At 41.7% G+C, this 23,072-nt stretch overlaps 1 protein-coding gene across 1 annotated transcript in view; it reads left to right on the top strand.

The window, feature by feature from the left end:
* PPP1R14C (protein phosphatase 1 regulatory inhibitor subunit 14C) overlaps window positions 1–22,841 on the top strand; it is an 86,551-nt gene extending 63,710 nt beyond the window's left edge. Inside the window, exons 2-4 of the mRNA XM_027083532.1 lie at window positions 1,796–1,879; window positions 3,308–3,340; window positions 21,264–22,841. Of these exons, the coding sequence (XP_026939333.1) occupies window positions 1,796–1,879; window positions 3,308–3,340; window positions 21,264–21,338 (192 nt within the window). The 3' untranslated portion in view covers window positions 21,339–22,841. The remainder of the gene's footprint in view (window positions 1–1,795; window positions 1,880–3,307; window positions 3,341–21,263) is intronic.
* Window positions 22,842–23,072: the final 231 nt, after the last annotated feature.

Below are 23,072 nucleotides of genomic sequence, written 5' to 3'. Positions count from 1 at the left end.
TTTTTTTTTTTTTTTTTTTTTTTTTTGGCGGTACATGGGCCTCTCACTGTTGTGGCCTCTCCCGTTGCGGAGCACAGGCTCCGGACGCGCAGGCTCAGCGGCCATGGCTCGCGGGCCCAGCCGCTCCGCGGCATGTGGGATCCTCCCGGACCGGGGCACGAACCCACGTCCCCTGCATCGGCAGGCGGACTCTCAACCGCTGCGCCACCAGGGAAGCCCAGGAGATATGCTTTTCTTTTTCCCATTTTTTGTTAGTAGTATTATTAAAACTTTTAAAAGAGATTTTAACCTTAATAAGGCTAAGATGTTAGACTTGCCCCTCTGCTTTGGGTTCAGTTTTCCTTCTGCTTTATCTGAGCTTTCCAGTATGGATTGCATATCTCACCGTAGTAAAGAAACAAGTCAGCACCTCTATTTACAAGGGTTTTAGGAACTCTGTGTCAGGAACTGGAGGCAGAGACCAATATATATATTTCTTATTATTATTCACAGTGGTGTATAATATTCCTCAGTTTTCTCAAAACACTTGGGTCGTCACTTTTGTGTTGGAGCAGGAAAGAGAATGGTTGAGCACTATTAGTAAATGCATTTTACTAGAAAGGACGTTCTCAGAAGGTCAGCCTTGCCCCTGAAGACCAGACAACACAGCTGGCACAGAGCGGCTAAGCCCAGGGGTCCGCACAGGTGTCCCCCACACAGGTTTCTCCATGGCTTCTGCAGACACTCCTCGGCCATCCCTGTGGCTGGGACGAGTTGGCCTGCAGGTGACTCCTCGTGGGAAGGGGAAATGCAAAATTACAGCCCTGTCCTAAATGCGATTTTCTCTCAACGTTCTCAGAGATGTGGGGAAGATGAGGTAACAGACAGAATGCGAGGTAGCCAAGACCTACTGTGGGTTGGAGCTGCAGATTCCAAATCAGTGAGGTCTGTCACCGCATTGCAGCTGGACTTTCCTGCCCTCTGTTATGGATTGGATGTCTTTGGCCGCAGGAATATGAAACTTGACTCATAATAATGGGGCTTTACTAGAATGTCGGTGGGCTTCAGAAGTGGTTTGACTCGGTGACGTTATCCAGAACCCTCTTTCCGTATTTCTCCCCACTCTGCCCACCGTGAGTCAGGCTCTCCCTTCGTGGTTGCATGATTGTTGCCGGCAGTTTCTAGGTTACAGGCTTCCTCAGCTGGCTCTCCAGCAGGGACGCTTCTATTGAAAGAGCTTCTGTTCCCAGAACCCCCATTAGTCTCGGTTGAGTCTGTAACTGGGATTGGGGTGATATTGACCCAAGAGCCCTGCCTCAGAAATGCGTGGCACACTCAGGTTTTCCCAGACCCAGAGCTAGGAAGGGAGATGCGGACCTCCCCTCTCCCCCCCAAAAAAGATCAGGGAAGGGTAGATGTTGGGCAGGAAACTGCAAGTCTCACTACTCTTCCTATAATCTGCCAATCCCCCATTACATACTCAGATGTGCAGGTTTTTTTGCCAGAAAGTAGAAAATCGTCACTTTTGAAATAGCGGTACTTTCTACGCTTTGTGACTCTTATGTCTCCTTTGCTCCCTACTCCTCCCTCGGTTCCTTTTCCCTCCTTCCCCTTCCCACCTCTTCTTCCTTTTTTCTACTGTTTCCGCCTTTCTCTCTATCTCCTACTTCCCATTCCTTCTTCTTTTCCTCCCCCTCCTCCTAGTCTCTTCTTCCCCCCACCCCGTAATTGTCAACGCATCTATATAACTGAACTAAATTGGTTCGATACAATGTAGTATCTCACTAAATAGAATGCTTTCACATTTGCCCCCCAGGAAGAAGAAATGCCGGATGTGGAAATTGACATTGACGATCTTCTTGATGCAGACAGTGAAGAAGAGAGAGCTTTAAAATTACGGGTAAGCAGCACTCAAAATCTAGAACCTTTGATGGATGTTTGAATCCACTTGGGTCTCCTGAGCTGGCTTGCACTGATTCTGCCCCGGGGCGGCCCTCGGGCAATGGCCGCGGGCAGAGAGAAAGCAATGGGATGCTGAGTATTCACCCTTACAAACTGCATCTCTGGTGATAAGGCCGGTCTTGACTATAGTCAGTTCTTAAAGAACCTTACAGATATGAGTTTCTCCAGCCTTAACTTCTTGGGAGAAAGATGGTTCTTTCTTTCCAAGAAGGATGGTTCTTTCTTTCTTCTCTCCAAAGATCCATTTGCCAGAGAAGGAAGTGACGTCCCACAGTTATATGAGAAGGAGAGGGGCTGAGCTAGAACTGGAGTATCTTAAGCTCAGGCTTCTGGTCTTGCAGTTGTGGATTATATCATTCATGGAATTAATTTCTAGATAAGATTGTTTACTGTATAATTCTGTTTAATAAAATAACCTTTCTTGGAGTATGCTCGCCTGATACAATGGATGTTGAGATGCCCCATGTCTCCTTTGTCCAGAGCAATAAATTATTTATTTCCCTTCCCCGAAGGAAGTCAAATCTATCATTTTTAAATCTGCATTTGGGAGTTTCTAAAGCCAATTAACCTTTGACCTGCCATTGTTCTTAATGTTCACTGATATTTACTGTAAACGGCTGTTAGTTATCACTGATGGCAAATGATCGCTAAAGGCAAGTAAAGGGCACATATGAATGTGTTTAATGTGTTAACAGTTGCTAGTGTCTCTTGAGTGGTGAACAGTCTCAGTTTAATGTTTCTCTCTTGTTGGTAAATTTAGCTGGGAGAAGATAGCATCCTAGTTCTGAAAGTTACAATACAAAAAACACAAAAACACAAAAACAGGCACCAGTTCTATAAAAAATGTAATGACATAAAATATTTTTCTTAAAAGAAAGAACTTGAAAGGGGCTTTGGCTGCCATCAGGTCACCCCCTTTGGTTCCCAGGGGAGGACAACCAAAGCCTGCTGAGGTGTGACAGGCTACTCTGTGGTTAAATCACAGCCAGGCTCTCACTCTCCACGTCCAGTGTGATTGTCACCATCTCTTACAGGCTGTCTCAACTTAAGTGTATCCAGTTCATTATTAACCACATTGGCAGCCAGAAGGACGGGTATGTGTGTGTGCTTCTGTGTGTGTGTGTGTGTGTGTGTGTGTGTGTGTGTGTATTCTGAAGAGTGCAAGGCATTCCTGCAAAGGAAGGGTACAACTTTTTGTATCTTCAGAGGACCAACAAATGCTGAAATAAAGTGTGGTTCTAGGTAGTCAATATGAAAAATTGATTTACCATGTTAAGAATAATACTATAAAGATGAAATGATTTTTGACTTCGCTTTTAAAATGATACTGAATTTTAAAATAAAACTTCTGTGTATTTCCTTCTAGGAAGCTCTCGTAGACTGCTACAAACCAACAGAGGTAAACAAATTACTTTTCCTAAATGCCAAGTTTGAATTTGTTTTTATTAAATCGGGGTGATTATGTGTATACTAACTAGCCATTATTATCCATAAGTGAAGGGCATGTGTTTGTTTGTTTGTTTTTAATTAATTAAGTAATTAAGTAATTTTTGGCTGCGTTGGGTCTTCCTTGCTGCACGTGGGTTTTCTCCAGTTGCAGTGAGCGGGCGCTACTCTTGGTTGCGGTGTGTGGGCTTCTCATTGTGGTGGCTTCTCTTGTTGCAGAGCATGGGCTCTAGGCACGCGGGCTTCAGTAGTTGCGGCACACGGGCTCTAGAGCACAGGCTCAGTAGTTGTGGCGCACAGGCTTAGTTGCTCCGGGGGGATGTGGGATCTTCCCAGACCAGGGATCGAACCGTGTCCCCTGCATTGGCAGGCGGATTCTTAACCACTGAGCCACCAGGGAAACCCTCAGGGGTTTGAATAATACTAACTTGCTTATTTGTAAACCTCAGCATGTCTGGTTCTGGAAGACTTAAAACTAATGGAATTGGGTGTGTTGCCTGCTTTTATATAAAAGCCAAACTTCAGAGGAAATTGTGAGAGGGTTTGGAATCATTTCAGTAAAAGTTTTAGATTTATAACTGGAGAATACATTCTATTAGTGTGTAGGTATGTATTTTTTTAAAGCTTAAAGCTGATTCTGTCATTCATAATTGAGCGATTGCCTTGATTGGAAGGATACATTTTATGGTTTGTTTGGATATTTGTCAAGTGTGTAAGTATTAATGGAAAAAACAATAGATGTTAGTTTGATTAGAGCAAAGCATTTAATGTATACTCTAATGACCAAAAGCTTGAACAGTGTACAAATTAAGAATTTGATCAGTTATGAATATATTGGTAAAAGAGGTACTTTCAGTTTGTTCCTGTGATAAATCAGAGACAGTAGAAGATCCACCAGATGTTTTGTAGTCTGTTTGCAATATCAAAGCAATGATGGTAGGACTTCTGTTTCTTTGAAGTGGTATAATTACAAAGTGAGAGGAAAGCATGCTTTTAAGAGTGTGTAACATTTAAATGAGTGTGGGGTTTTAGGGTAATTTGGTTTGAGGTCAGTTACTTATTTGAGCTTTATTCTTAACAATCTCCAGTTTTCCTTTATATTGATTACATTCTGTATTCATAGATATTTTTAATTTTAGTTATTAAAAATATATTTTTTAATCAATGTAATACATAGTCATAATTTTGAAAGCCAAAAATACTATTAGGCTTATGAAGAAAAAGTAGGAGTGTCTTTCCCACTCCTTAGTCCCCTTCCCTAGAGGTATATATTTTATATTTACATACTATATTTATATATTTTTATACAACAACAATTTGGGCTGTTTCTCTGCTATTTACTCTTTTATTCCTAAATATACATTTACTGCTTATTTTTTCACTTCTTGACTTAAGAGGAAATATGATAGATCCCTCACACTCCACACAATTCATTTCCCTCCATCCCCTCAATAAAGTTATATAAGAGCATTAGTTTAAATCAGTAGTCAAGGTGCATAATATTATGATATAAACAAATTTTTTCACTGCTAAGTCAAACAGTGAAGTATGATCACTGCTCCTTTCTTGTATAGTCATTTGTTTTTCCTGGAGTTGATAACTACCTTGTCATTTATTTTTGTCTAGTGCCTATTGATATTTTTTGTTAAACTCTCCAGAATCTTTGTCCAACTTGTAATTTTTTTTTTGTACGCTCCAACATATAATTACTATTCCTTCATGCCAGGCTTTCTTCCTGGAGCCCCTATGCAACAATCTGGAGAAGTTATTCTCTGGGTTTCCTGAGTAGCTACTGTCCTGAAAGTTCTGTTCAGATGCTTTGTTTCTTAAATCCCAGTCTTCCTCATTTTAGTTGGAGTACATCATCCAGTAGCTTTTTGAGAAAGGATGCATAAAAGGTAAATTTTTCCATCCTTGCATATATGAAAATGTATCTTCATCAATAGGTTGGATGGTGTAGAATTCCAGAATAAAATTCATTTTTAAAAATCAGTTTTAAAGGCATTATTCTACTGTTGTATTACTTCTGTTGTTAAGACGTCTGATGCCTTTTGCATTCTCAGACCTTTGTAGGTGACCTATTCTTTTCCCTTCAGTTAACTTTTAGGATTATCTCCGTATTTTGAAATTTTACAGTGATACGCTCTAGTGTGTGTCCTTTTCTATTCATATGCTGGGTACTTTGTAAGCTCTTTTATTTATTTTTTAAATTAAATTTTATTGGAATATAGTTGCTTTACAATGTTGTGTTGATTTCTACTGTACAGCAAAATGAAACAGCTATACATATACATATATCCCCTCTCTTTTGTACTTCCTTCCTGTTTAGGTCACCACAGTGCATTAAATAGAGTTCCCTGTGCAATACAGTATATTCTCATTAGTTGTCTATTTTATACATAGTATCAATAGTGTATATGTGTCAATCTCAATTTCCCAATTCCTCCCACCCTTGTAAACTCTTTCAGTCTGAAGATTTATGCCTTTCAGTTCTTCAAAACTTGCCTTTTATCATTTATTACTTTTGCCCTCAGTATTCTATATTTTTGGCTCTCCTGTTATTTAGATGTTTCACCTTCTGGATGGGACCTCTAATTTCTTATCTTTTCCCTTCTGTTTTTCATCTCCTTGATCTTTTGTTCTACTTTCTGAAAGATTTCCCTGACTTTATCTTCTAGCCTTTTTACTGATATTTAAAAATTTCAGCTATCTTATTTTTAATATCTAAGAACTCTTTTTTTAAATCACTGTCTACTATTTCATTTTAGTATTTCTTCTTATATTATGGAGGCACTCATTTCTTTTTTTTTTCCTTTGAGAATATCAGTCAAATGTTTTATTTTCTTTGTTTTCAAGATTATTCTGCCCTCTGCATTTTCTCAGAATCACCTTTTTTTCTGTCTGTTTTTGTCTGTCTTTAGTGATTCTGGGGCGTGTACCCATGTTTGAATGTTAGGACCCAGTACACTGATTGGAATCTGTGTGAGCACAGCTTGTCCATTGGTGGGTCTCACCATGGAGTGACCAGGTTGCAAATCAGATTTTTTTCAGTGTGTGTGTGTATGGAGCAGGGGATTCCTCATACTGTCACTATTTGGACATCCTTTTTTCTGGAGTTTTTTTTTTTTTTTTTTTTTTTTTTTAAGAGTTTGATCCTGTTAACTCCTATCTGAGGGTTGATCATCCGGTTTCAGCCTTTTTGGAAGTAAGGATGGGAAGGTGGCAGAAGACCTCACCATTGAATTCTTTGGGGACTAGAACTCCTTTATTTATAGTTAGTTGGGAAATTAAGGTAAGAGTTAAAACAATTAGGTATTTGGAGAGCAGTAGCAAATTGTTGTGAAGGGTTAGACAAGCTTAGTGGGATCGTAGTCAGGAAAAGTGACGGATTATATGCTGATGAATTAACACGTGATGAGGGGATGGGGGATTGCAGCTGAGAGCAGATCCGGACTGGTGGGTATAGACGTGCCATTTACTCACTTTATCATTCCCTTTTTCTTCAGTTCTTCTGGGTGGAGAAGTTCATGTTTTGGTGTTTAGGTGAGAAAGGTTGGATATGCGTGAGTCCCCCTCTCCCTCGAGGTTTTGCAGTGTCTAGGGGGAAAAATATTTACACTCATTCACAACAGTTAGATGAAATGCAAGGTCTTGTCCTCCTGGAACAAAAGCGTTCCTCATCCAGTCTCTGTAAGGAGGCTTATGAGATGAAAGGATATGCTATTTGAATGCTCTCAGAGTTCCAAAGGGAGAAAGAAGAAAAAAGCGCTGGAATTTACGAGTGAGCCTCTCGTGTTCCTTGTTTAGCTCATGGTTTCTAGGAATGGAAATGGTGTCAAATGCTGGGGAATTTCAGTCAAGGTCATTGATCTATTAAAGAATCATTTCAGAAAAGTTTGGGTAGTTTTACCTTTGAGTTTACGTGCATAAGAAACAGATTTTACTGGCCCTGGGATTGTGATGATAAACATAATAGCTTGTGTTTCCCCCGAGCTCTAGAGTTCAGATTGCGGGGGGAAAAAGCATTATCGTATTTAATCCTCACAACCATCACTTGAAGTAGAGAACTTGCATACCTTGTCTAAGACCTCATGGCAGTGAGCAGAGAGGCCAGGACTCATCCCCGAGTTTCTGACACCTGATCTTGTGCTCTTTCTTTCTATCCTGCCAGTCTTCCTAAGCTGCTTGACTCGGCAAGACCTTTAGGACATTAAAGGACTTTGTCTTATCTCAGCTAAATGCCTAACAAATTAATGATGTTCTTTTTCAAGTCATCTTCTCTGGAGGTGCTATTTTTTTGATCAAAAGAATTTTACATACAATTATTATGCCACTTTGAAGTTAGAAATGTAAGGAAGCCATCTTTGCGGAATCAGACACGTCTATTTATAGTCTCATTGCAGAGGCTGGGGTGGGGAGTGAGGGGTGGAAAGAAGGCTGGGCTTTGAATCAAGAGTCTTACACCAGCACCGGCAGCAAACGTGTGTGACTTTAAGCAATTTTCTCAACCTCTCCGAGCCTTCATTTCCTCCTTTATAAAAATGGAGGTAATCATAACCACCTCCCTGGGTTTTGGTAAGGGCTGTTTGCAATGATAATTCTCTTAGCCACAACAACAACAACAATGATAATAACAGCTCAGTCATTACTGAGCACATGCCAGGCACTGATCTAATCACATGTATTAACTCATTTCACCTTCGCAACGGAGCTGTGAGGTTGGCACTATGATCGTCAGCTAGAGAATGTGAGACACAGAAGGCTGCATAATTTGCGTCAGGTGACATAGTAAATAAGTGGAGAAGTCAGGGTACATAGGAAAGCAAGTAACATGGAGCTTGACACATGCTAGTTGAATCTGGTTCCATGTAAGGCCGTGCTACTCCATTACATATTAAATACGCAACATGCCCAAATTCACTGATAATGATATTCAATCTGAAGAGCAGACTTTAAAGAAGCTGCTGATTTCACAGAAGTGATATTGTTTCGGCATGTCACTTTCTGTCACAGACTGTGGCTCCATGGTTTCATCCTGTGTGGGTCCCTGGCTAATAAGAAAGGGACCCCATGTTGATTCATATTCATGTGTCCCCATGTTGATTCATATTCCAAACTGTGGACCCTTGACATTTAAATCTTTCCGGACTTAGACCCTTTAGAAAACACAGCAGTATAATTGTGGTCACCACACTAACAGGTTAGTGATTAACTAGTAAGAATGGTGTTTTAATTTTTTCCCCTTGAGCAAATGCCATTTCTGATGTAGTTGATGTTAAAATAGAGCTGATTTAAAGGTAGAAGAAGGATGTTTCTTCTCAAGGTAGAAAAGGGGTAATTTTGTTTTGGTTGTTACTTGGATTTGAAGGATCCTAGTGGACATTGTAGAAATCAGGGAGAAGGATGTCGAGGCCAGCTAGCCAGGCTAGAGAGGAGCTTCTTTTCTTATCTCTCGCTCTTACTTTGCATGGTTTCCAAATCTCAGGATCACGGAGGAGCGCTTCCATTGTACTGGGGTGGTGGACAGAAAAATGCATGTAGTATGGGCTTGAGGGCATCTCTCTTACCATCTGTTAAGGGAGTTGCCAGTTCTATCTGTGGACTTCTAGAAGCCTCTTTTTATAGTTAAAGGGGGCTGTGCCATTGCTCTCCGATAAACATCGGAGTTTTCTTTCTGATTTATTTCCTTTCTGTTATATGGAGGTCGAGGTACTACCTATCATCTTAGCGATCAAAGCCTGTAAGTTGATATGCATCAGGGGTTCACTCAGGATGACTCAGTCTGTGAGCAGGTGGTGAAAGGCATCTTTGAATTCCAGTAGTCAGCTGGGTCATGGAAATGTCATGCCATGTGACGGTACAGAAGAAGGACGTCTAATTATTGTTTGCACATAGGAATTGACCAGAGCTTTCAAAAAGGCTGGCCTGCTCTGTTGTTCGTCCTGTGTTGGTGGTAGGAAGGCAGATTCTCCTTCTTTGCTTTGCTGTCACAGTGACTGCATCGTACTTTTCTGACAGGCTTTGGTGATGGCCATTGTCAACTCATACTACTCACGTCAGTCCTCTATCCATTTAACATCTTTTTTTTTCCCATTTAACATCTTAACCTGTCGTTTAAAATATTGTTCAGTTTATGTGTACATGGAAGTACTCCCAGCCCCTGATCACTGAGCCGACTGCAGCAGAGAGAAAATATAAACTGGGAGAGGCTGGGTGAGTGGCTGGAGGAGGCGTGGCTTGGCATTTTGCTATATTCTCTTTGTTCATTTGCTCAACACACGTTTATTGAAATCTGCGTGCCCGTAACTAATCTAGGGACTTAGGGTAGTGAATATGTGATTGTTAAAAACAGTCTCTTAGAAGGACACAGCCAACTATGGTGAGAATTTCAATGCTCAAAGAATATTAAAATAGGAATAGAAGGACAGAAATGCCAGGGTGTCAGCTTATTGCATGGTTCTCTAAGTTAGGAACCAGTCGCTTAATGGAGAGTGATTTTAGGGCATCTGTACTCTGCTAGGAAAAGCAGAAGAGGCAGGCTACACGCAGGGCAACCTACCCTTTGAAAGCTGTCACCTTCAGAACGATGTTTCTGAAAAGTGAGAATTGGGAAATTACAAAGAAAGACCCAGATCGATGAGAATGATATTCTAGTGGTTGGAGCCATTGGCGATGAGAGCCTAATTATGTCTTAGTATAATTAGACAGGTAAATAATAAAGAGTTGGGATTTATTAGCCAGAAACATGGGAAGCTTCACCTGTGGCCCAAAGGATTTTAGTCCCAGTATGTCAGTTGCTCACACACGTTCATTAGGCCTCCTCTGACCAGGGGAAAAGAGCCAGGATGTGCTGGAGCTGGCATTTGGACACATTTTGAATCGACATCCTGTGCTCTGTCTACTTCTCGCTGCCTTTCTCTTAATTCTTACTAGGTGAGCACAAGCTCTACTTTGGAGTATTTATAAATCTGATTCTGATTGTCTTTATTGAGGAAAATCAACCCTGAAATATTGGGAACGCTTGCCAAAGACATGTAATCATGGAGCAAAACTGCATTTATTTCCTGGTCTTATTCAGCACTCTGCAGTGTTAGGGAATGGTCCCCAAGACCGTCCTCACTTCTGACACCAACTGCAAGTTCCAAGGTCCCCACACCATACTCGTGTTTGACAGTTTGCTAGAAGGACCCACAGAACTCACTTAAAGTTGTCATACTCACAGTTAAGTTTTATTACAGTGAAAGGCTACAGGTTAAAATCCCCCAAGGGGAGAGAGATGTGGGACAGAATCCAGGAAATTCAAATGCAGAGCCTCAGGCTGTTCTCTCCCAGTGGTGTCACGGACAGTGTTGATTCCCTCAGCTGTGATGTGTGTGTTATGTACAGAGTAGCCAATGAGGGAAGCTCACCTGAGCCTGGGAGTCCAGTGTTTTTATTGGGACCTGGACACGTAGACATGGTTGACTGTGCATGTAGCTAACCTCAGTCTCCAGACCCTGGGGATATAGAGCTGATACCACATGACCTGAAGTGTGTCGTCCCCCCACCCCCCGCCCCCGAAATCACACTGTTAGACTCTCTTGCATGGCCCAAGGTCCCCGGGTAAACAAAGGCACTTTTATCAGGGAGGCATTCCAAGGATTTAGAGCTTGCCACCTGGGATTCTAGGGCAAAGACCAGACCTCCTTTAGGGCAAGGTTAAATTCTTTATACTACACTCTTAGAAGCAGGATGACCATGAGAATAATGATAATGACGATGATAACAGTAATTGCAAGAAAACATTAGGAAAGAAGAAAGAGATGCCATTATAGGAAGAGCCACATGCATCTTGCCTTTTGGGAGGCTTCCCCCCTCTGACCTCCCCCTGCAAGAAATTAATGATTGTTATTTTATAAAAGACTTGATGGAGGAGGTACAGGCTTTAAAGGGCAGTGGACCTTCAAATGGTTGGCATTTTCCAGTGATTGATTGTGATTTTATGGCCTTTTCTTTTTCCATTAAATTCAGAATGAATGATCATGTTTTAAAAGCTGATCAACCCTATATTAAAAACAGCTTTACATTCTTTTGTGTTTAGACTTAAATGGACAGAAGAAAAAAATATGAGTTAAAGACAATTTGACACGACTTTTGGATTTCTATATCTTTAGCAAAGGGAGTCACAATCAAAGAAGCAAGTCTCAAACAGTTTAGAAATGGGTTTCTTTCATTTAGACAAGATTCATGTATTTGTAGTAAATAATATTGTTCTTCATTGATAATGGGACCCATGATGAAAGTAGTTTCTTTAGTGATTATAAAGTGGGAGATTATAATTTTGCTGAATTTACTCCATTGATAATTTACTGTGGTTGGATTACTTATGTGGACCTTACGTTGAGGGAATTGCAAGTGTACGGATTGTGAGAAACCCATTAGTAAGTGAAGGAAGAATTAAATGCCGGTAAGGTTGAATCTGGTGAGGGCAAATGAATGTTCTGCTGCATATAAACCAAGGTTGGAATTTGGGAACAAAATAAATTAATCTAAGAGCAGTGGTCTGAATCTCTAGACTAGATTAATGGGACTGCTCTCACCAGCAGAACAAATTAATCTTTAATAGTGGATAGTCAAGAAAATAAATAGACAGAATAGTGTCAGTGGTTTTAAGTTGAAGGCGGGGAAACCAGGATGCTGTTAAGACCTGCAGGAATTCATGTTGGGAGAAGTCATTATAAGCACAGCAGGCACAAACCCTCACCCAAAGCAGATTCATAAACCTCTTTTCAGGTAATGAGAAACAGGATCAGTTCTGTGTGCCCTGTCAGCAAACGAACCTCTCTGAAGGTAAACCCTCTCCCTTCCCCCCAAGAAAGCAGGGGAAGCGAAGTGTTTCAGTGATGAGTGATGATGGCATTTGTGGTACTGAATAATGCCAGTGGCTGCGGGGAGCAAATCCCAGCATCACACAGGGATGGGGTCGCCCCCGAAGCTGTGTTCCTCAGGGCTGATTCACTGCGTGCCCCTTTTGGCCTCCTGTGTGACCCCGATATCCAAGCCAATGAAAGTTTACAGTGTGATTTTTTAAATGCTTAGCCAGTTCTTCGGGTGAGGACATTTTGCCATTTGGAACAGTTTACAGGTGTTGCCATCACGTTTGAAAAGAGGTACGTACTACCTACCCTTCCATTGTTCTCACGTATCTAATCTTTGTTGGATCTAGAAATTCTTCTCATAGAGCCTGGAGACTCTAGTTCACAATACTGTAGTGTATGTTTGAAAGCTGGTAAGAGAGTAGATCTTACAAGTGTTCAGCGTAAGAAAAAAATTGTAAATCTTTGTGGTGATGGATGTTAACTAGACTTACCGTCATGGTTATTGCGCAGTATATACATGTGTTGAATCATTGCGTCGTACTCCTGAAACTAGTATAATGCTATATGTCAATTACATCTCAATTTAAAAAAAAAGAAATTCTTCTTTCTCCACCCGATCACTGCTTGCCTGATTCCCATGTCATCTGTTGAATGTCAGGCTTTTGGGAAGAAGCGTCAGGTAGCTATGTAGAACGTGCGCGAGGTGACTTGATTTGCCGTTGTTTGGCAGTGAGGCTCAGGACCTGGGGCAGATGGGCCCTGTGAACGTGCATTTTTAGGAAATGACTAGTGCATTGATTGGGGTGACAAAGAGGAGGCAGCACACGGGGAAGCCGCTGACCCCCATGATCCCAGGCTTCAGAACCCTCCCCTGCTGTTTCTCCTCACCCCGGTTGGTACTCCGTGGAAGGGGTGGGTGGTATTTTTCTGGCAAGTAGGTAGAGCATCCAGCGTTCTGCGGGGTGCCCTTGTTCGGAGCTCGCATGATCTACACGATCACTGTGGTGGGTGGCACCATTCACCGAGCTGCGGTTTTAAGCATTTCTTTGGAAAGTCCTTTTGTCAGGAAATACTTCCAATCAAAGGGCTACCGCATAATATCCATTTGTCTTGTTTATCTTTTCCAATGACTTGAAATGCTTGAAAGAACATGAGTGCAGTTGAATCATGCACAGAGCAGCGACTTGCAGTGATACCCTGGTTTCTCCTTTTCCCCCTTTCCGTTGGACCCACCTTCCTTAAAGCAGAGCAGTGTCATCACTGAGTGTCACGGATGAATCACTTCGCTTTGAGCGACTAGGGAAGGGTCCCAGACGCCTGCCTATGGTGTTAATTACAAAATGCGCATCCATCTGCCGCCTCTGGCGCAGACCCCAGCAGGCAGGAGGGGGTGGCAGCTGAAAGCCACGGGACCCAGGAGGGATCCGGGACAAGAGCTCATGGCCACCGCGAGGCCATGCCCTGTGCCAGCGCCACACGGCCAAAACTCCAGAGTGAGGAGGGACCTTGTGTTCTCATGATGCTGCCAGGTCCCTTCAGAAGTGTACTTTGGCTTCTTTCTCTCTTAGGAGTCTCTCTGTAAATCAGGTGGCTGCCTGTCATATAAAGTCAGGTTTCCAGGGTCACTGGAAATGTTTCTTTTCTTTCTATTGCTTCTTTGATCTCTTCTGTACGTGTGTGCGCGCGCACATGCCTCCCTGACCCCTCCACCCCCAGCATTCTAGGCTCCGCTCTTCTCCAAGTGCTTCTCCTTTTCCCTAACTCTCCCAGGTGGCCTAATGTTCCAGGGCTGAAAGGAGACCCTCTAGAACCTTCCTCCATGGTAGCTGGAGCCAGTTGATACTTTGTACAATTCCACCCTCCCCCACTGATATACAAAGACTCTTGGGTTGCCTCTCTCTGCTACTTCACTTTAATGCCTCAGCCGTATGAATTAATTGCTTCATACACACATATCTTTACTTTGCAGACCTTTGCTGAGCACCTCCTGTGTATTAAGCTCCACGCTAGGAAAACAAAGAGGAGTTGGATCCTTGCAACCAAGTAGGAGTGACAAGTGTGCACATGAATTATCTTGCATGCTTTTTAACTACATAAATGATACTTTGCAAGTTTTCTCGGCCTGCTTATTGTGCCCAGCGTGAAATTTGTGAGATTTGTCCATGTTGATACAGGAAGCTCTAGTTTATTCATTTTTATTGCATTCCTGTGCAGTAACATTTTAAAAAGTGTGTATAGTCATCTTTATTATAATTCATGAATACATTAGAAACCGACATGGATCTCTTTAGTAAGACATCTAGGTTCTCATGGGCATCTGCTTTCCACTCGTTAGAAAATCCTCTGTTTATTTGAGAATGGTAAAAAAGGCCAGTATCTTAGTGTCATTATGACAAGTCTTCACCTCATAGGAAACCTGAAAGGGTCGCCGGGCCTCCCAGGTCCTGAGACTATACTATCTTAGCAGACCTGCCCACACTCAAGTGTCTTCTGGAATTCCTTATAAATTTCAGTGGCGAGGGCTTCTCTGGTGGTGCAGTGGTTGAGAGTCCGCCTGCCGATGCAGGGGACGCGGGTTCGTGCCCCGGTCCTGGAGGATCCCACATGCCGCGGAGCGGCTGGCCCCGTGAGCCATGGCCGCTGAGCCTGCGCGTCCGGAGCCTGTGCTCCGCAGCAGGAGAGGCCGCAACAGTGAGAGGCCCGCGTACTGCAAAAAAAGGAAAAAAAAAATTTCAGTGGGCACCTGAGCAACAGAACATTCTATTACTCTGCTGGCTTTTAACGTGCAGTTCCAGGGTTAAATAATTGTGCCCAAACTTAACATTTTCAAACTGTCCAGGCTTATCTTCCAAAAATAGTGTATTACTCACTTTACCAACTCTCCTTGCCAAGTAAAGGACCCCAAAGCATTAAGTGTTAACTGCAAAGAAGTTAGGTGAGGCTTCTCTTCTCTCCCCAAATCAAGTTTTTTGGAATCCCAAGAGAATGCAAGTACTGCAAATGCAGGGCAATGGTCTTTCCCGAAAAAAGCAATAACATTCTTATGTATTAATATACTATAATACACTTATCCTCTCTTCTGCTGATACTCACTTAGGCTGTCTTTGTTCACAGACAACATGATTGTCTATGTAGAAAATCCAATAGTGTACAAAAAAGTTACTAGAACTAATATGTGAGTTCAGCAAGCTTGCAGGATACAAGATAAATATTTAAAAATCTATTGTATTTCTATATACTAGCAGCAAACAATGTAAAATTGAAATAAGTGCATACCAGTCACAGTAATGTAAATATGAAATATTGAATACTTAGGAATAAATCTGACAGGAGATGTGTAATATTTGTACACTGAAAACCACAAAATGTTGCTTAAACCAGACTTAGATGGGTGTAGAGATATACCATTTTCATGGGTGAGAAGATTCATTATTGTTAAGATGTCAGTTCTCTCCAAATTGATCTATAGATTTCATGCAGTCTCAGTGAGAACCCAGCAGATTTTTATTGGTAGGCATTTACAAGCTAAATAACTCTAAAATTATTAAGGAAATGTAAAGGACCTAGAATAGGGCTTCCCTGGTGGCGCAGTGGTTGAGAGTCCGCCTGCCGATGCAGGGGACGCGGGTTCGTGCCCCAGTCTGGGAAGATCCCACGTGCCGCGGAGTGGCTGGCCCGCGAGCCATGGCCGCTGAGCCTGAACATCCGGAGCCTGTGCTCCGCAACGGGAGAGGCCACAACAGTGAGAGGCCCGCGTACCGCAAAAAAAAAAAAAAAAAAGGACCTAGAATAGTTTTGAAAAAGATTAATAAATTTGGCTGACTAACATTACCTGATTTTAGGACTTCTTATAAAAATCTGTACTTATCAAGACGGTGGTATTGGTGTAAGGACAGACACATAAATAGATCAATGACCCAGCCATTCCACTCCTAGGTATTTACCCAAAATAAATGGAAGCATATTTCATACAAAGACTTGTATGTGATGTTTTAGCAACTTTATCTGTAATAGCCCCAAACTGGGAATGACTCAAATTTCCATCCGCAGGTGAATGGGTAAACAAATTGTGATCCTTCTCTAAAGTGGCGTGCCACCTGGCAGTACAAAAGAAATGAACTGTTAATACATGCAACAGTATCACTGAACCTCAAAATAATTATGCTGAGCTAAAGAAGCCAGACTAAAAAGTATATAGTGTTACAATTCTGTTTATAGAAAACTCAGGAAAAATGCAAACTAATCTATAGTGACAGAAAACACCAGTGTTCTGGGGTAGGAGGAATAGGGAGAGGAGGGAGGGATTGCCAAGGGAAATGAAGAAACTGCTGGAGGTGTTGGATGGGTCCATTACGTTCACTGTACAGATGGTTTGCTCATAGTAATTTTATACTTTAAATATGTCTAATTTATGGCATAACAATTATATTTTAATAAAGCTGTTTACAGAAAAGTCCCTGGAATCCTTTTAGTGTTGAGAGCTTCTATCCCAACCATTCTACTGAAACTTGTCCTCCAGGACACAGTGGCCCCTTTCTTGCCTAATCCAATAGCTCTGTCTTTGACTGATTCAACCTCTCATCAGCAATTCCTCCTGTTGGCTTTAACTGCACACTTTCTTCACAATATTGTAAATCAACTATACTTCAATTTAAAAAATTTTTTAAACATTTTAAAAATAAACTAAAACAGCACACTTTCTTGAGTTCTCCCCTGTCTCATTGGTTCTTCTTTTTAAGGTGTCCTTTGCTGGCTGCAACTCTTTTGCCAGATCCCACTTGTTAGAGGGCCTCTGGCCTTGCTTGTGGCCTTTTCTTCCTCTCTATGTACACTTTCCTCCAAAGTTTTCTCAGCTGGTTTTGTGATTCCAAGTATTGTCATCTTGTGCTGTTCGATAGAATTTTCTGAGATGATGGAAAAATCCTATATCTGCATTGTCCAATGTGGTAGCCACTAGATGTATATGGTTATTGAGTATTTGAAATGTGGCTACTGTGACCAGGAAGTGAATTTTAATTTTTATTTATTTTAATTAGTTTAAATTGAAATAGCCACCTGTGGTTAGGGGCTGCTGTATTGAATAGCCTGGGTCTAGATCATTGTGTTTACAAACTATAGGTGGTAACCATTAAGTGGTCTTGACCTGTAGTTTTTTTCAAAAGATGAAATAGAATAGAAAATATCTCACATGTAGTAAAAGTTACGTTTTTACAGAAAACTTTTGCTTCCTTCTTGCATCTCTGTGTACTAGGTTGCTATAACCATGGATAGATCACATAGAGATTTTTAGGGGTTTTTGTTTGTTTTTGTTTTTAGGTGAAAGCCACTGATCTAGATGCTGGTGATGCCCATATTTATGTCTTCAGCCATGAGCTGAGACCTGAAGTTACATTTATCTGACTTCTTGACACTTACCCTCAGGTACCTACTAGGCAACTCAAGTCTGTAAACTTGTTGTTTTCTTCCTCCAGTTACCCCCATCTCAGTAATCATCACCACCCTCTGCCAGTGTTCTGCTAAGGATCAGTGACCTTCATTTCCTTTGCTCCTGTGCCTGCTCCCTGCACCTACTCCCACTTTCAGTCCAGCAGCAAGGTCTAGGCTCTGCCTCTGAAATGGATCTCAGATCTACCCATTTATTTCCATTTTGGCTTCCATGGACTTACTCTAAGCCACTGGCATCCCTTGCCTGGACCATTGCAACAGCTCCAAACTGATCTCTCTTTCACTCTTGTCTTCATAAAACTCATTCTCCACATAGCAGCCAAAGGGATCTTTTAAAACCCTAAACCAGACGATGTTGCTTCTCTGCTTAAAGCCTCCAGTGGTCTTCCATTACACCAAGGATACTCCCTCGTGGCCTTACTGTGGCCTACAAGGCCCTGGTGAGCTAGCCCTCGCACCTCCAGCATGGCGCCCATCACGCTCACCTTGGCCTTTCTGCATGAGGAACACCCACTTCCTTGCTTGTTTCTCTGCAGTGACTCTGCACACGTGCCATGACCCAGACCCCAGATCTTCTTCAAGCTGGCTCTCTTTATTAATTCAAGTTGCAACTCAGAAGTCATTTCTTCAAAGGGGCAGTCCTTCTTTGACTAAAGTAGTGTCCCCAACCCAAGTCCAGGTGATCTGTTTTGGAAGTGAATGAGATATGTTGTTACTTATATAAAGTATCTTTGGGTAATATAAGCCAAGACCCATCAGTCAGTTATTTTTTTTTATTTTTTATTTTTTGTGGTACACAGGCCGCTCACTGTTGTGGCCTCTCCCTTTGCGGAGCACAGGCTCCGGACGCGCAGGCTCAGCGGCCATGGCTCATGGGCCCAGCCGCGCGGCATGTGGGATCTTCCCAGACCGGGGCACGAACCCGCGTCCCCTGCATCGGCAGGCGGACTCTCAACCACTGCACCACCAGGGAAGCCCATTATTTTTGATTAGAGATCCTTGAATCTTCTTTGAGAATCATCTGTGATCAACAGAATCCTTCTGTGCAAGTGGTGTTACAAGTTTTTCTCTGAAGAATCAATGTTGGTCTTGCTAGTTTTTAACTTAGCTGAGCATCTCATTATGCAAATTTATTGAATGGTTTAAAATATGTACAATACAGTTATATTAAGTTATAGACATATAAATTGCATTACTATAAAACTTAAAATTAGTTTTTCATTAATGTCAATGTATCATAAATATAAGATGCATTATTTAAACTTTTTAATCACTGAGATTTATGTACAGCATGACCAATTTTTGGAGAAAATTTGAATTTGATTTAAATTACCAAATCGCTTTTCTCTTGAAGAAGAAAGGTCTGTAGTTTAGGGTACATTATTCCTTATGTGATTTTAGTCTTTATTTTTATATAATGGTCTTTATGAAAAACATGTTATTAAAATAGTGCAGAAATATGACCAGAGTTAAGATAAATGATAAGGTTTGTGATTTTGACCTTTGCTTCAAAAAAAAAAAAGGGAAAGGGAAACTACACTCCAGTGCTGAAATTTTCACAGCAGTCATTTGAGTAACAGATTGCAAAAACAATGAAATTAAAACTGTATGCTCAGTATCCTATGTATTGTTTAAACCACATGGTAAAGGGGGAAACAGGAAATGCATTTAACTTTACAAAATGAAAATTGAATATAAGTGGGGAAAACATAAGTGGGGAAATTTGACATTATTTCATCCTAGAAAGTTCTTAAATTAGATAAAAGTAGTGTTCAGAAAACTAAAATAGGGTGTCATTTTACCTCCCGTGTATTCCATTGTGTCCAGGTTCAGAAACAGTGGTGATTAAAATGTTTATGTCCTTTGACCTGCTACTGGATAGCTCTCCAAAGGGAATAATCCAAATTGCAGGGAGAGATTTATACACAAAGATGTTAATTGTGGCATTATTTATCATTTTGAAAAGCCAGGAACCAACCAAATATCCAGTGATGGAGGAATTGAGCAGACTGCAGAACATCCACATAATAAAGGGCCGTATAACCATTAAAATTAATTTTTAAAAAGACTAATGTTGTGGGAAAAAGCCTTGACATAATGCTAAGTGAAAAAAAGATAGATTTATACAGTATGATCTTAATTAGGTAAAAATAATTTCCATAGAAGAAAATACGTTAATAGTGGTTCATTCTGAAGAGTAATTGTTGCTGGTTTGTATTTTCTAGGTTTTCTAGAAAAAGCACATGTTATTTTTATAATAGCAAAAAGATTATTAAAAAAAGAAATCGTGGTGGCTAATAAAATATTAACTATTTAAGCATACTGTGTTTTCGTGCTGGAGAGAAGCACAGGGACCATTTAGTCTGGGTGCTATGACTAGGGGTTGTAATTGGTAGGTGAGATTGTCTGAGAGCTGGTTTTCAGAGGCCGTGACGGAGAGGAAGCCTCCTTAGTGTTTTTGCTCTGGGATGCCCCTACTGTGCACAGTTCTGTCGTGCACTGGCTGTCCTTTGCTGATCAGAAAGTCTGACTGGCTGTCAGCTTTGCTTCAACAAATATAAGAAAGGAGGACAAAGTAATTGTTATCTAATAAATGTGACATTTGGTAGGCAAAAACTTTAATACATGAGGCAACAATGAAAGATTGCTGAGGGTTTCAAGTGGGAAGCATTCTAGGTTGTCCTTTATTTAATCTTTGGGTTTTCATCCATGAATAGTCACGACATCATTTTAGTGGGTCTCCCCCAGCATTACCTTTTAAATAGGAACGATAGGGTGCATGGCATATAGTAAGTATTTATTCTTTAAATTCTTACTTCAGGTATGTTTTTGTACGTACGTACTGGACTGTAAATGTAAACGTGTCTGTTTTTCTTTTCAAACTATGATTTGTAGTCAAATAAAGTCAAGAGACTCTTACTGTGATCTAGACCAGCGGTTCTCAGGAATATGCTGAGACCAGAAGCATAGGTGTCACCTGGGAGCTAGTTAGAAATGCAAATTCTCAGGCCGCACCCCAGACCTACTGAGTCAGTAACTCTGGGAGTGGGCCCAGCACTCTTTGGTTTATATAATAAGGTCCCCCCCCAACCGGTGATTCTGATGTGCACTCAGATTTGAAGACCACTGGTCTAGTCTTGCTATTTCAGGTGTGGTCCAGAGACTAACCCTGGCAGCCAGTTGGAAATGCAAAATCTTCAGCCCTAACCAGACCTACTCATTCAGAGTCTACACGCTCCCCAGGCGATTTGTATGCACGGATTAAAGATTTAGTAAAGGTTGGGAGGCATTGATCTAAGCCACAAAGGCCTCCAGGGGCCAAGTGGTTAACGTCAGTGAGTAAAGGCAGCTTGGTTTTCTCTCTGGAGTACAACAGTGAGAAAGCAGGATGGTGTGAAGGTTAAGCACCTTCATTTGTTAAAAAATGTCCTATATTGTACCAGTTGAGTTAACACACCCAGCTAAGCTCATCAACTAAGGTTAACTGCAGTTGACATCAATGACTTCAAGCAGATTTTAAACCCAAATTTTAATAGCATGACCCCCTCATAATAACTTCTTCTGATCTCTTAGGAATTTATCAAGGAGCTGCTCTCCCGGATAAGAGGCATGAGGAAACTGAGCCCCCCACAGAAGAAGACTGTATAATTCCGGACGAGGTGGAGCTCTCCTGGAGACCCAAGAAGGGATTTCGACTTCACGAAGACTTTTATTAAAGAATAGTTGTCCTTATGAGCAACTTTTTTGGGGGTAGGGAGGGGTGGTATCTATTCGACATTTATTCAGGAATGTTACTTTTTTGTTGTTGTTTTTAAAGGTTTTGATGGTGTAATATTTTAATAGCAAAGACATCACCACTCTGGTTTCAGCCCAACCAGGGATTGACAAACCAGGCAGACACGCAGGGCTGGGCTGGGCCAGGCATCTTCTTGGAGAAACCAGATGTTTAGGACCTAACTATACAGGGATGATGGTTTTCTTAGACTTTTTTCTGAAGTTGTACATTTGACTCAGAAGTTGAATTTCTCGTGCTTGTATATATCCTCGGGCAACTAAGTTAACATGTTGACGTGAGTTTTATTTCACATTGATGGAATACACTGGTGGTCGTCCTTTCATTGGAGGTCACGGCACGTATGTTTTCACGAGGCCACTGGGTATTCTTGGCGTGAGCGCTGGAGACCTACAACATTCACTTTATGCACCAAAGTGAAAGAATTCAGTGTATCCGTTATTTTAATGAGCTACACTGCAACAACGTGGAGTTGGTCAAGGGCTTAATTTATGGACTTTGTATCATTTCGTTAATCGGATGCTTTGCCAGGTTATGTACTTATTGCCTCCTTTGTGGTATTATTCGAGTTTTCTGAACCCTTTCTTTGAATGTTTATTCAGATTTCTAGAGAAATGCCCACGCTACCTGAGTGGTGGTTTGCAGTGGAACGAGGAAGCGCCGTGTAGCGATTCATCCTCTGCTTTCAACCAAATCCTAGGTATTATTCTCTCTCCATGAAAGCAGGTCGTAAGGAAGTGAGCAGATTAAGTTTCTTCCTCCTTAGAAGTAGTTCTGGTCACTTCGGTGCCCGGGCAGCATCAGACCAGGGTGGGGTGAGCTGAGTGATGAGCAGGTGTAAAAGAGAGAAAGCCTCACCTCCTCTCAAGAAGGTGGATACAGGAGCATTTGCTGGTTTGGAAGCGTGGTGGAGATTTCATTTCTGGCTTCTCTCAGTGGCGTGTGGTGAGGACTCTGGCCCTAGTTGTGCACCCTGATCCCTTTGCTTGGAGCGGAGCCTGGGATGCCTACCCTGCCCCTCTCAGTTCTATACCAGATCCCTGGAGAAGGATCAAAATGCAGATGGCTGTGGGCGGGGTCAAAGGTCAGAGGAGAAACTCTTGCTTTCCTCCAGGAGGTCCCCACTGCCTCCCCACAGAAACACCCCATACTGTAAGGTGTCTCTGGGTGGCCCTGTCAGAGGACAGGGGTCAGGCATTTTATATCAAGGGTGCTCTGAACATATTTTATTTTTTAAAAGAACTATGTTTGTGAATTTTATGTACACTGGCAAGCTTTTGAAAATGTATTTAATTTTGTAATGTTTACCAATGATTTATTTACAAGCTATTTACGCAAATAAATGAAGCTGCTTACAATTCTGCTTACGTGTTTGCCTTGGAAAAAACAACATTGACGTGATGATTTCACTTGGTCAGAAGCTCTGCAGACAAGGGTCCCAAGCACTTATATCTAGCTTTTCATTTTCAGGTCTTTTGTCATTTGATCCTAGACCTCACCTGAGGTGTCTCCAGATCAGGCAGTGAAAGCAAAGGGGCCGGGACACATCCCCGGCTTGAGAAGGAAACAGAAGGTGACTCTGTGCCCTT

This window comes from Aethalodelphis obliquidens, unplaced genomic scaffold (assembly GCF_003676395.1).
Source record: "Aethalodelphis obliquidens isolate GAN/ISIS:26980383/991018 unplaced genomic scaffold, ASM367639v1 scaffold3, whole genome shotgun sequence".
In the NCBI taxonomy this organism is placed as follows: domain Eukaryota; kingdom Metazoa; phylum Chordata; class Mammalia; order Artiodactyla; family Delphinidae; genus Aethalodelphis; species Aethalodelphis obliquidens.
This window is presented reverse-complemented; position numbering and strand designations above follow the sequence as displayed.